Source organism: Halichoerus grypus, chromosome 12 (genome assembly GCF_964656455.1).
Source record: "Halichoerus grypus chromosome 12, mHalGry1.hap1.1, whole genome shotgun sequence".
Lineage (NCBI taxonomy): Eukaryota > Metazoa > Chordata > Mammalia > Carnivora > Phocidae > Halichoerus > Halichoerus grypus.
The window spans coordinates 105,628,757-105,641,695 of NC_135723.1; the positions used below are offsets into that span (position 1 = coordinate 105,628,757).

General features: G+C 48.7%; 1 protein-coding gene across 7 annotated transcripts in view; it reads right to left on the minus strand.

Annotated features, from left to right (window-relative positions):
* The window catches only part of PTPRN2 (protein tyrosine phosphatase receptor type N2), an 822,826-nt gene that overhangs the window by 507,276 nt on the left and 302,611 nt on the right, over positions 1 to 12,939 (minus strand). For all 7 annotated transcript variants that reach the window (XM_078059815.1, XM_078059811.1, XM_078059813.1 and 4 more), the window contains 2 exons: positions 11,918 to 12,020; positions 2,536 to 2,695 (listed from right to left, as the gene is read on the minus strand). In XM_078059815.1, coding sequence (XP_077915941.1) covers positions 2,536 to 2,695; positions 11,918 to 12,020 — 263 coding nt within the window. The remainder of the gene's footprint in view (positions 1 to 2,535; positions 2,696 to 11,917; positions 12,021 to 12,939) is intronic.

The following is a 12,939-nucleotide window of genomic DNA, read 5'->3' on the forward strand; positions in this document are numbered from 1 at the left end:
GGCCCCACATCTCAGCCATAGGCTCTCGAAGGAATTCAGGTCCATGCAAAGACAGCAGTCACGCTTTCTTCCAGAAAGGGAAGGCTGCCTTGAGAGCAATCCCAGGGTGGTGTCCAGACGCTCAGTGGCAGAATCACAGGGTACGGGAGCAGGGCGGGAAGGACACTGCAGCAAATCCTACTGGCCAGTGTAAGGAAGCCTCACACACACCCCACCACCACCTCAGGCCTGACAGGATCCACGGGGGCGGGTGTAGCAGAGTTATTCACCACCTGGGAGGTCGTGCCCTGGGACCACCCGAGAGCCCCCAGAAGCTGCTATCAGCCCCCTCCCACCACATAGCCGCAACCCCTCCCAACACTCCCGGCACGGGCCGTGGGAGCCTCAGAAGTCCCACTTCACGAGGCTCCAGGGTTGACTGCAGGTGATTTCTGATCCTGACGTCATGCTCTCGGGTTACTGACAGCAGGGTGCTGCGAGCACGGCAGTACGGCTGCGAATCCAGGTGCTTCCCATGCCCCTCCACGTCCAGGGAGCAAATTCTGCTCTAAGCTTGACTCTCTCATTTTAGTGCAGGGCTAAGGGAGTGATGACCACACTGAAGGGGAAACATGGTGCGGATTCAGAATGAACGCCGAGGCTCCCACTACACCAAGGGGGACAGCTGATGAGGCTTTGCCAGCGCCCTGCGGGACAGAGCTGGGCCGCTGCCCTGGAGCCTGCCCGCCTTCCTTCTCTGTTTTGGCACCCAGCTGAGAAGTCACCGGACTCAGGGGAACATGGTGAACCGCATCACAGAGAAATTCCAGCTGGTTCCTTCATTCAGCATCTTCTGAGTCTTCCGAGTCTTGGGAAATTTTAACGACTCTCTTCCCTTCCCTCCTCCACAACCTGCTCTGGGTCCAACACGCAGGGACTCGAGGCAATGTCTCCATTACGGAAGCCCAGAAACCCACAGCAGAAGCCAAGGCTGAGCAGGAAGCTTCGTGTCCCTTTTGATAAAGACACATCAGAGGACAAAGGAGGCAGAGGAAGCGATGCTTTTAGGCTTATATGTACTTGAATTACCCATCTTCAGGACTGGGGGCGATGCTGGTTTTCCAGGGTGTGGTGGAAGGAGTACACAGGTGAGACTGGGGCTGTGGGGCCATGCGGTGCTGGAGCCCGGACGGAACCCGGTCAGAGCACAGCTGTGTCCTCAGTTCTCCTCCGGAGACTGGGACTCCACCAACAAGCAGCAGAGGTTTCCAGACTCCTGACCTACTTTCACTGTGTGTGAAGACTATTTATGATGAGAAGTAATAACTACTATTAATTGAGGCCTTCCCTGAAAGCTCGATGTGCCCTATCTTGCTTAATCCTCACAATGACCCAACTTCACAGCCAGGGACCCCGGGACAGAGAGGCTGAGCAGCTTCCTCAAGGACACACAGCACTGGTGGGACTGGTTCTGAATCCAGCACCTCGCCCACCACGTCTGCCCACTGCCAATTCCCGCAGGAACAGGTCCGTGACACCGTGACAAGCCCATCTTTCACCCACAGCATCCAGCTGAGTGTCCGGCTCATAGAAAGTGCTTAGACAGCATCAGTGAATGAGTAAAAAATCTTAACATTTAAAAAAAAGTGTTAAGTGAGCTCCTCCAGGGTTAAGGTCTGCACTGAGAAGCCGGCCAGCAGTCCAGGCCAGAGTGGGCTTGGGCCAAGCGCAGCGTGGGGGCCCTCCCGGCATGATGTTACTCTCTCCCGCTAGGGGCTCACCTGTGAGGACTGAAGAAGACCTCCACCATCAGGGCAGATGCCAAGGGCTGGGCAAACACACTCGCACGACGCAGGGTGGAAACGTGATTGTGGGGGAGCTCCCAGCCCACACCTAACTTGCAGGGTCGCAGCACCCAGGACATGCACCTGGCTCTGTACCGACTCAAAGTCCACTCCCACGCGAAGGCAGCTCTGCGGCCTCATCAGCCGTGAGCCTCTAAAGAAACGTGTGGGGGCGCTCCCGGGATCCCGGCCCACCGTGGGCTTCCGTGATTTCAGCGGCTTCTCGACAGGAAAATAATCAAAGAAGGGACCCACGTTGTTCCCCCATATTTCCTGGAGCCACAACCATCTTCTGATGAAGCCCCAGCAGGGCCTCAGTGGAAGAGGACGTTTGTAAGCCACACATCAGTCGTGGAAAGGGACATACGTCAAATCCCAGTGGACATAACTAAAAAAGAAGTGTGTGCAGGGCTGCCAAATACCCAGCATGCCCACAATCACCCTGGACTTCAACAATTGCCCAAACCCCGTTCTTGGGATGCGTGACGGCCCCTGGCTCTGATGGTGGGTGGGCCCCCAGTGCTGGACGGGTGAGCGTACGTGTGCGACTGGTGAGCCAGGGCCCTTCTCTGCATGCACCCGGACCTGCGTGGGACGCAGGAGAGAAACCAGGAGGTGCCCAGGACTTGCGAGGTCGGCCTGTGTGTGCACAGAGGAAACTGCATGCAGCAGTAAGACATGCCCAGCCCACAGAGAGAGCTGCGAGGGTCACCTGAGCGGATGGTCTGTCGTGCCTCGTCCTGGGGTGCGGGTTCGAAGCAGCCCACGACAGGGCCTCCAGGTAGGGCAGGTAGCGCTGAACAGCCTCGGCCAGAGCGCTGTCATCCTCCAGACTATACCTCCTTTCCTTATCCACACTCAGCTTTGAGCTCCTGAAAAGCCAGAGAAAACCATGAGCCTGTCCCACGTTTGTTCACGTTGATTAGCCACTTGGGCATCTGCTTCAGGCGAGAGAAACACACGCGGACGGCCTTGGTGACCGAGCAAGGACACAGGCCTCGTGGCCAGAGGGTGAGGTCCTGCCTCCTTGGCGCACATCAGCCACGGGCTTGAGTCTCTCACCCACCTCCCTGAGCCTGGTGCTCTGACGCGCCTCAGAGCCATTGTGGGGACCTGATGAGTGACCCCTAGAGAGGATCGGGCCTGGAGTATGTCCTCAGCGTGGCCCCTCTGAGCCCCCGGGGTGGGAGACAAGCTAACACACAGACGTGGAACAGCCAGGACTTACTGCAAGTCCAACAAGAATCTGAGAAGCAGAGAGCAGGGGTACGCAGCGGCCGGGGGCACAAGAGGTCTACCTGGAAGGGGGTCTGAGGTCAGGGAAGTGGAATGGTGGGAGCGGGGTGCAGGCAGAGGAGGCAAAGGTGGAACAAAGAGCCAAGCACAGGTGTGAGGTCTGAGCGAGGACAGGCTCACGCAGAGCCCTGGCCACCGGCAGGAGTGGAGGTGGAGGCAGCCGGACCGAGGGTGGACCTCGCTACAAACAGGGCAGGAGCCGGACCGAGGGCGGACCTCGCTACAAACGGGGCAGGAGCCGGGCCGAGGGCGGACCTCGCTACAAACAGGGCAGGAGCCGGGCCGAGGGCGGACCTCGCTACAAACGGGGCAGGAGCCGGGCCGAGGGCGGACCTCGCTAGAAATGGGGCAGGTGGACGTCACACAGTAATGGGGGTACAGCCCCATAGAGGAGAAGAAACCCTCCCAGGTCCCACCACCTCCCAAAGCCTCAGCAAACACCCCATACGCACAACTGTTCTGAGGCACCTCTACAGGAGTGAGGTCGGGAGACCCCGGGCAGTGGTGCTCGTGGCGGAGAGTGACCAGAGACACCACTCCCGACTCCCACACCCTGTGAACGTGCTGGGCTCCAGGGTCAGGGCTCGGGGGCAGGCAGGTGGCAGGAGGCATGAGGTCCATAGTCAGCTGACCCTAAGACAGGGAGATGATCCTGGGTCCCCCGGTGGCCCAGTGGGATCCCGGGTCCTTAAAAGAGGACGAGGAGGTGGAGGGGGTGTCCAAGTGATGTCATGGAGGAAGCCCTCCAGCCCTGAGGGAGGACAGGCCACCAGCCAGAGAACGCAAAAGGGAGGACATTCCCAGCCTGGCCCTCGAGAAGGGGCCGGCCCTGCGACACCTGGGCTTTAGCTCAGGGAGGCCCAGGTGGAGCTTCTGGCCCACGGAACCGTGGAAGCCACTAAGTCTGTGATCGGTCACAGTGGGAAACTAAGGCAGTGCCATACGCTTCACGTTGTGGCACCTTCACGACCAGAAAGCCCCGTGTACACGGGGACTGCCAGGCAGACGGGCTGGAAGCGGGATGACAGATAACATACTTTCTGTTTTCCACAGGGCGGCGAGATGGAAGCGGTTCTGAAGCCAGACGTTTGGCCCAAACCAGAGGCACAGAGGGAGCGGCCGGTGGCCAGCTACCAGCATGTGGTCAGGGCCACGGGTCTCAACAGGTGCCAGGACACGACACTGGAACTCATCCTGTCCCTCAGTGGCCTCCTGTCTGGATCAGCTCCCTTCCCTCTCATTACCCTGGCTGTGAAGAGCTGAGCTCTGTGGCCACCCCTCTCGCAGCCTGGACCCACTGACCAGAGCTTCCCAGCCCGCGGACATCTCTGCTGTGTGCATATCACCCGTCCCCAAAGGGCCAAGTGCATCCTAAATGGGGCAGGAAGCCACACAGCAAGACTCTGTGCAGAGACCCCTCTGTGTTACTAAACACTCTGACCTCTGGATCCCTGAGAAGGGCTTGCCTAACAGTGAATTCCTAATCCTGGCATCCCGTGCAGTCTAGAGAGGCTGAGAACTTCCCAAACCATCTCTTCACAAGTTCTTCTCTCAGTTTATTTTTTCTCCTTCGCTGTGCTGTCCACGGCTGGCCCTACTCTGCCCACTGACCACACATCTCTGCAGGTGACAAGGCACCAAACGCCAGTCTGGCCGCAGACCACAGGCTTCACCGTGACCCTCTCTCTTCTCTCCTCCTTACCCGCACATCCACACACTCCTTCAGGCTGACCCAGAAACGCGCCCTGTATCCATCCACGTCTCCCACCTGCACTGCTGCCTCATCTGGGTCACCTGCCGTCAGGCGTGGGCGCCCGGGAGCCACGGGGGCCTCTGGAAAAACTGCCCCAGGTCCCAACACTTACGGGTAAAAGCTCCAATCACATCCTACTTCCCTGGTCATTCATTCACCTCGTAGCTTAGAGGCGCCTTCCCCAACCATCCAATCGAGGTGTGCTCCAGTCATTGTTTATTAGATCACCCTAAAATATGGTCTTCAGAGCGTTTATTACTAGCTGAAATTACCTTCTTTATTGACTATGTGCTTTTTGTTGCTAGATATCCTTTCACTAGAATGTAAGCCGCTTGAGTGTAGGGATCATGTTCCTCTATATTCTTCTTGTTCTCGGCTCCAACCCCAGAACTTACACAGAGCCTAACTCAGCATTGAAAGAGACGTGTGGACTGAATGAATGACTCAGATACATCCATTAAATTCCAGGTTAATGCAGAGTTAGCCTAAAACGTTAGCATTTCACATGATTAACCTGTTAAGTGACACTTTTCCTGTGAAATCTAAAAACTCTTATCAGTGAAAGTGAGTTCAGGATAACGAAGCTGATTAACTGTGGTGTAGTGGGGGTGATCAAATTATGGACTAATTTGAAAGAAAAATGTCTTATTTCCTTTTTTTTAAGGAAAATGAGTTTTTACGTTATATAAAACACAATTCTCCCAGTCTCTGTTAGGCCTCTTTGACAACCACAAATACTGTTTGTGTAGAAAGAACCGGACAGGTTTCCTACAGCAACTCTATAAAACCTCAAATTGTGCTCTCCATAGTGGATGTTCATAAATGTAGCAGCTGATTTTTGAATAATAAATAATTGTAAGCAATTATAGCTCTGACATTTACATAGAAATACATGTGGGTGGGCTTTTTCGCATACTAAATGCATTTGACCTTCATGTAAGTAAATACTGGGTTTTAAAATTTGTATTTTTTTAATTATCTCCCAGAAGTACCCTTGACGTTGAACAAAAATATCCCAGACTGCTAGAAAGATGGCACAGCTTACCCGATGTTAGTATGAGGTTTAGAAAAACAGCGCACATGAGGGGCACGGAGTCATCTGCTGGTTTTCATTTCTTCCCATCCTTTCTGTGCTGATTTTTTTATCTGGAGAGACTTCGCTTTTAAGCAATCATTTGATTTTCACTTTTTTTTAATTAATTAATTATTTGAGAGAGAGAGAGGATTTTCACTTTTACTTACAAGTGTACCAACTATGGTAAAGTTTCATGACAATTCTAGAAATGAAGTGTTTCGATGTGCCAGCAGGAGGGCCGGGCCCTCAGTTCCCCCAAGCACAGCGGTGAGGCCTTAGAAAAAGCCATAAATGGAGGGACATGGAGTTTCCCACACTCAGGGTCCCATGTGTGTGTCTACATGTGTGTGTGTGTTTCTGGGTATGTCTGTGTGTGCATCTACATTTGTGCGTCTGGTCTGTGTATATGTCTTGTAGGCTGCGTCAGGCTGGGTTACTGTAAATAAAATGCTCAGTTTGCAATAACCATATCTACTTTTAGTGACCAGGCAACAATATCTTAAGTAGTTTATATAAACATGATGGTTTGTTACTTATATGAGGGTCTTTAGTGTGATTTTGACACACTTCAGGAAATTACTGGGGTTTTAGGTGGGTGTGTAAATCATTATAGAATTCCCACTTTAAGTAATGCAAAACAGGATCCCAGCTAGTTTTTTCATGTAGGAAGTCTGATTTTCAAGAATGGATCACTAATGTTAGGTGTGGTATTTGTATGTATTTCATAAAAGCTGGGACTTACAGAAAATCTTCTTATTTGTGTTTAATTATCTTGTTAATAAAGTTGTCCGGTTTTTATTTCTAATGCCTTTTCAAGCTACACCAAATCGGACCTCACATGTGTGCCAATGATAAGGACTTCACGGTTCTTCGATCTCCAACCACGGCTCAAGTTTCCTGGACCAACACTGAATGGATGAAATCCCGTGTTCTGTGGGGTCTGGGTGTATTTTAAAGGAGGTCAGTTTACTTCACCGGTAGATTGTCTTTTCTCGGCACTAATTGTTAACCTCACAAAAGTGCCTCCAAATTGTCTTGTTCATCTTGTTTGTTTGTGACGCCCTAAGATGTTAGAGTGAGGAGCACGGTCATCAGTTTCTCGGGCAGCACCGGAGCAGTTAACATGCAAATGGACTTTCGCCTGTCATTCAGTTTGAAGTAGGTCAAAACTTTTAAGTACATATTTTCCACTTCAAAAACACTAAAAATGTTTTATGTGTAGGACTTTACTACTCTCTTTTCCACTTGCATGTACTGATCTTCTAGCTCCAAATAATATGAGATGCTTTCGGTTGTCACCCAATTTGCTAAAGGGAAAAAAACCCGAACTAGGAACAAAATCTTTACAGAGAGCACACAGTGAACCTGGTTCTCATTCCTTTCTCAGTAACGGTAACCGTACGTAACAACAGTTTGCTCTCCACATACACCCTTCAAAGCCACCTGACACGATGCTCCTGGGCACAAGCTCGTGTGAACTCACGGGAGCCCCGGACACACGGCTGGCCTCCTGCTCTCAGAGCGTCAACAAAGGGCGGCTTCAGTTCTCAGGGACCCCTCCCGCTTCCCCTCTGTTCCTCACGCTGAGGATCTGCAGCTCTGCTGCGCCCACATTCTGGCTTTCACACGCAGTGCTTACTCTGGTCAGGACAAGAGCAGGGCTGGGCATCCTGAAGACGATTCTAACCTCATCTGGGTAAGTTAATCTCTCTAAAGGTCAGCTGTCTTGTATGAAGCGTGCCAAGTGTAACTCTGGCCAATTGTGGATACTTACGAGTCTGTCAAGTACAGAACGCTCAATAGAGCATATGTAGACTGCATCTGCCCTGTGGAGTGAAGAAAGCGAGGAAGGATTCTCGGTTGGTGTAGCTGCCCATAAAACAATTCAAAAGCATCCTTCACTGATTCAACAAATATTGACCAAATGTCAACCTCCTGAAAGGCCCATGCCAGGTGCCGGCAGTCTCTGGGCCAGAAGCTGCACCTGGAGAGGCGCCATGGGAAAGAAGGCAGAAGGGTAATAATGTCCTTATCTCAAACGGGGCGATCGGAGGACACCGACTTCTTCACAATGACATAAACCTGCACTCTAAGAATATCTGCACACCCAAAAGGTGATGGTCACAAAGTGAATGTAAAATCAGAGTTACAAACACTAAAGACAACAAAAGCAAACCAGTCACACTCCACAGAGGAAAAGGAAGTGGGCAGAGACACCAGGGCCTCACTGAGCTGTCCGGCCGTAAAAAGTGCCACCTAACGTTGCTCAGGAAAGCTGCATGTGAAATAGAGACAGTCCAAGGGGTGAAATTTCGAAGGACGGCCAGATTCATTAGGCAGCAAATAAAAAGAGAGAACACAGGAATGGCAGTACTAATTTTAGAAAAATGGAATCCAAGACAAAAGCATTAAAGGCAACCAAGGCACCCTTTGGAAGTGACCGTGGGTACAGCAATCACCAAGAAAGATGTGACCCAGCAACTCTTATGTGCCCAATGTCACAGCCTCAAAATGTTTAAGGCAAAATATAGCAATGACAAAAGGAAAATTTACAGAAACAGTTGCTAAGAAATTTCAATAAGTCAAAATGTAATTAAGGACATATTACAAACCATATAAAATTATAAACTATGTATAAAAATCTGTACCCTGCAAATAGTGGATACAATATCTTTTTAAAGTATCCATTGAAAATCAGTAACGAGATCATACAAAAGAGGCCACAGAGAAAAACCTCAAAATTTCCAGAAGGTAAAAACTGAACAGGTCACGTCTGACTAAAATGAAATAAAACTAGGCAGCAATTTAAAGTTTAAAAATAACACATATATGAAAAACTGGACACTTACTATTTCCAAAGGGTATAAAATTACAATTACAGAAAATGTAGAACATTTCTGACTGATACCAGCCAGTCAATCACAGGATGGTGCCAAATCTATGCTCAAAAGCTAATGCACAGACTTGTGTAACTTCATTACTTTTAAAAAATGAATGAATAAAAACATGAACAAAACATTCCATTCAAGAAGTTTTTTTTAAAAAAATAGGTCTAGGGCGCCTGGGTGGCTCAGTGGGTTAAGCATCTGACTTCGGCTCAGGTCATGATCTCAGGGTCTGGAGATCGAGTTCCGCATCGGGCTCCCTGCTCACCAGGGAGTCTGCTTCTCCCTCGGCCTTGGCCCCTCCCCCTGCTCATGCTCTCTCTCTCATACTCTCTCTCAATATAACAAATAAAATATTTTAAAAATAGGTCTAAAAAAAGAAGAAAAAACAATAGGTCTAAGGATAGTAGAAATAAGAACATCCAAAGATAATTAATTTTAAAAATCATGTTAAAAATAGGGCACAAACTGAGGGTTGCTGGAGGGGAGCTGGGTGGGAGATGGGGTAACTGGGTGATGGACATTAAGGAGGGCACTTGATGTAATGAACACTGGGTGTTTTATGCAACTGATGAATCACTGAATTCTACCTCTGAAACTTAAAAAAAGTGAACAGTGCCTCATTTAAAAATAAATAAATATATTAAAAATGACAAGAGTAACAAGTATATGTACATTGAATGTTTTTTTTAAATTATAATACAATTCTAAATATCACACCACGTTAACAAACTTGGAAATCCTTATGAAAAGGATGACCGTTCTCTGTAAAAATACAAATGCCTCAATTTCACACAATAAAAACTGTGAGCACATTTGACCAATAGTCTTGGAAGACAATGGAAGTGCTAGGAGATATACCTCAAAGGAAGATTATAAAAAATATGTACACCAGGAAATAGATAATTTCAGTGCTAAAGAAAGTTTTGCAGAAATTTTGTGAAAAGAGGGAAAACCACCGTCCGTATACCCTGATGACAGTCTAACCGTGACCCCAGCCTCAGGGAGGGACAAAGCCAGGACAACACCAAGGCCATGTATCCCTGTCCTGGCTGCTGAGATGGTCCACCAGGCAGAGTGCCAACAGGAAACATGCGGAAGTAGGAGGTCTGAGTACTTGAACAGGATGCTATTTACAGAGGCACACAGGACTGAGAAGAGCGACAGGGATAACCGTGGAGAACCACCAGATCAATAGGAGGGAGCAGGGAGGGGGTCATGGGATCAGACACTCTGCCCAGGTCCCACTGCCATCCTGATCCGCTCTGCCCTCTAAGCTGGGGTGAATCCCACTGGAGAACCCCAGCCTCAGCCTGAGGACACGGGGACCTACTTGTGCAGACCAGGAACTCCCATCCCTCAGAGGCCAGAGCCAGGAGTAGGAGGCACAGGAATCTGGGAATATCCCATCAAGGCTTTCCAAAATGGGGCTCTGCTTTTAGAGCTGGGATGAGTGGTTTACTTAGGTTCAACCCTGTCAAAGACAGAAATTAAAAATCCAGCCTAGAGACGGCTAAGAGAACTCTGTTTTCATTAGCAACTGTACCGAGTGTCATCCATGGTACAGATCGAAAAAATATTTCTACAAAATAGGATAAATGAAAAGTTACTAGCCTTAAATATAAAGGTTCTATACTGAAACAAAACAGAAAAATACAAAAAATACTTTTCATACGGACAAAGATCATGCATAGGAAATTCATATGGAAAATTCCAATCTCAAATATGAATATTTTTAAACTTTTAATCTCACTTATTTAAAAAAACAAAGATAAGGTATCATTTTTCATAATAGAACTGGCAATCTTAAAAAATGACAATATTGATGCTGGGAAGAAGGTAGTCATCCAGGGGTCTGTTCAGCAGCCTCACCTTGTGTGCAAATGCTGGTCTTTGGGTGATACCATGCTCTGGTCTCTCTCACCCCGGCCGTACAAGGAGTTAGTCTGTGCTCATGGTGGAGTTCAAGGTTATCTGGGATAGTGCGCTTCATGGTTCGTCAAGTTAAATCTTCACTCGGAAGGAAGAAGCACTGGACAGCACTGAAATGCCCAGATGTAAAGACCAGTGCAGAGTAGGCAATCATCCAAAACAAAAACGGGAATTCGAGATAGCCTGGCTTTGGTTTTTGGTTGTTTTATCTTGCAGAGAAGTCTTACACACTCACAGACTATAATGGCATATTTTCTGACAAAGGAGGTGTTCAAGGTAGAAAAGCTAGGCACAAGAAGTAGAAGGACATGTTTCCTACCCTCAAGAAACTCATAGTCCAGCCGGTGAGAGAGCTAACATGGTGAATTGTGTTTTCAGTGTGTCCAAGTCCCTTAGGTGTGTTCACTCACTCACTCTCACTGGATTTGGAAATGAAATTCTTGGTGGCTTAGCCACTTCACTTATTAGAGGAACACCAGCTTAAGGCAGATACCTATGTTTTTGTGTCACTGAGATTTTTCTGTCTAAAGTTTCAGAATAGTCTCTCTCTTAGGGGGAAAAAAATGGGCCTTCCAAACTTCCCTAAGCCTCTGGGGAAGGCCCTTTTCACATTCTATAAACTTGAAGAATCTGGCACCATGGCTGAAGAATGAGACAAACCCAAGTGGCTCCCTGTGGTCTGTCTTTGGACTGAGTTCCAACTTCCCCGCGTCTCAGTTCCCTTCCCTCCAAGAACAGGACAGGCTTTAGGAACCCCTCAGTGCGTGTAGTGAGGATGAAATGAGATGTCGCTGCTCAGTAAGGTTGCTATGTTCTGGCAACAGGAAAACTTTCACGACTGAATTCTGCTTTTTGTACTAAAGTGAACATAAATTCTTACTGGGAAATGAGAAATCTTGACTTTTCTGCTTTCAGCCAAGGTTCTGAAGATGCAGGGCTTTCCAAAGGTCTTGGGAAAGGGAGGGGAAGGGATGTCTGTCGTGAGGATGGCACCTGGCTCGAGGGTCACGCCAACGCATCTTGCACCCCCGGGCTAGGACACGGTAGAGAAGGACTTGCCCACCCTCCGGACCCTCTACGCCACAAACACAATACGTTCAAACAAGAACAAGCCGGATGGATGCCAGCTGTGACCAGAGAGCAGTCTGCTTACCTGGCTGTGTCAGAAGCTTCCAGATGCTGCGGGTAGGTGTGGGGAAGGGTTGAGAGTTCCTGGGCCATCACGTGCTGGGTGTAGTCGTCCTGCCACGTGAAGCCTGGGGAAAGTTGAAAAGTGCATTATCAACCCAGAAGTTGAGCCAAAGGTCTTGTTTCAGTCTCAGGATAAACTGCTGCCATTTCAAAGTATGCCCTCAAAGCCATCAACAACCCATGGCTCCCTCTCACTGCGGTTTATACTGCCGTGGCTGGATGCAATGAGCTGTCGCCAGGTGCACATTTCACTTGGAAGAGGGATCTGTCCCCGTCAAAGACTCAGACTTTCTCACGGAAAGGTTCTGGTCACAGCAAAGACTTTCTTGACCCAGATGTGTGCACATTTACCCACCACTTGGCCGCTAGCCTGCCTGCTCACCGCCACATCTCGGGCAATTCGTTCTGACTCCATCCTGCCGAAGAGCCACGCAGTGGTAATGAAATAAGGGTATTGTTACTGTGAAGGCAATTATCACGGGGCTTAATGTGCTGTATCTGGGAGCCAATTACATTATATTTATACTCAAATGTTATGACAAAGAGCTTTATAACAAGAGTGAAGTAGTTATGAAGGCAAAATCCATGTGATTATGCATTAATTACATGCACTGCAGATCACATGATAATTATGCTCAGAATTACCAAATAACTCCCAAGAATAATTATTATGCAATTTGTACATTTTAGATCTTATGGTAACACTTTAGCACTTAGAACTACCCCATGCAATTATCCATAATTATCTAATCACTAAATATCATGTAATTACAGAGATATATTTTTATGCCCTGTTCAAAAACACATTACCAAAATCTTCAAATCAGGACGGCTCTGTGCCTGTTTATGTGTGTGTGTGAGTGTGGTACAGGGAGGTCCAGAACTTGCTGAGAACCACATGTTCTGGGGAATAAAAAGAAGGGCTCAGCAGATACAAGCTGCCTTCATGAACACACTTGAATTCTTTTTTCAAATGCAAATCTA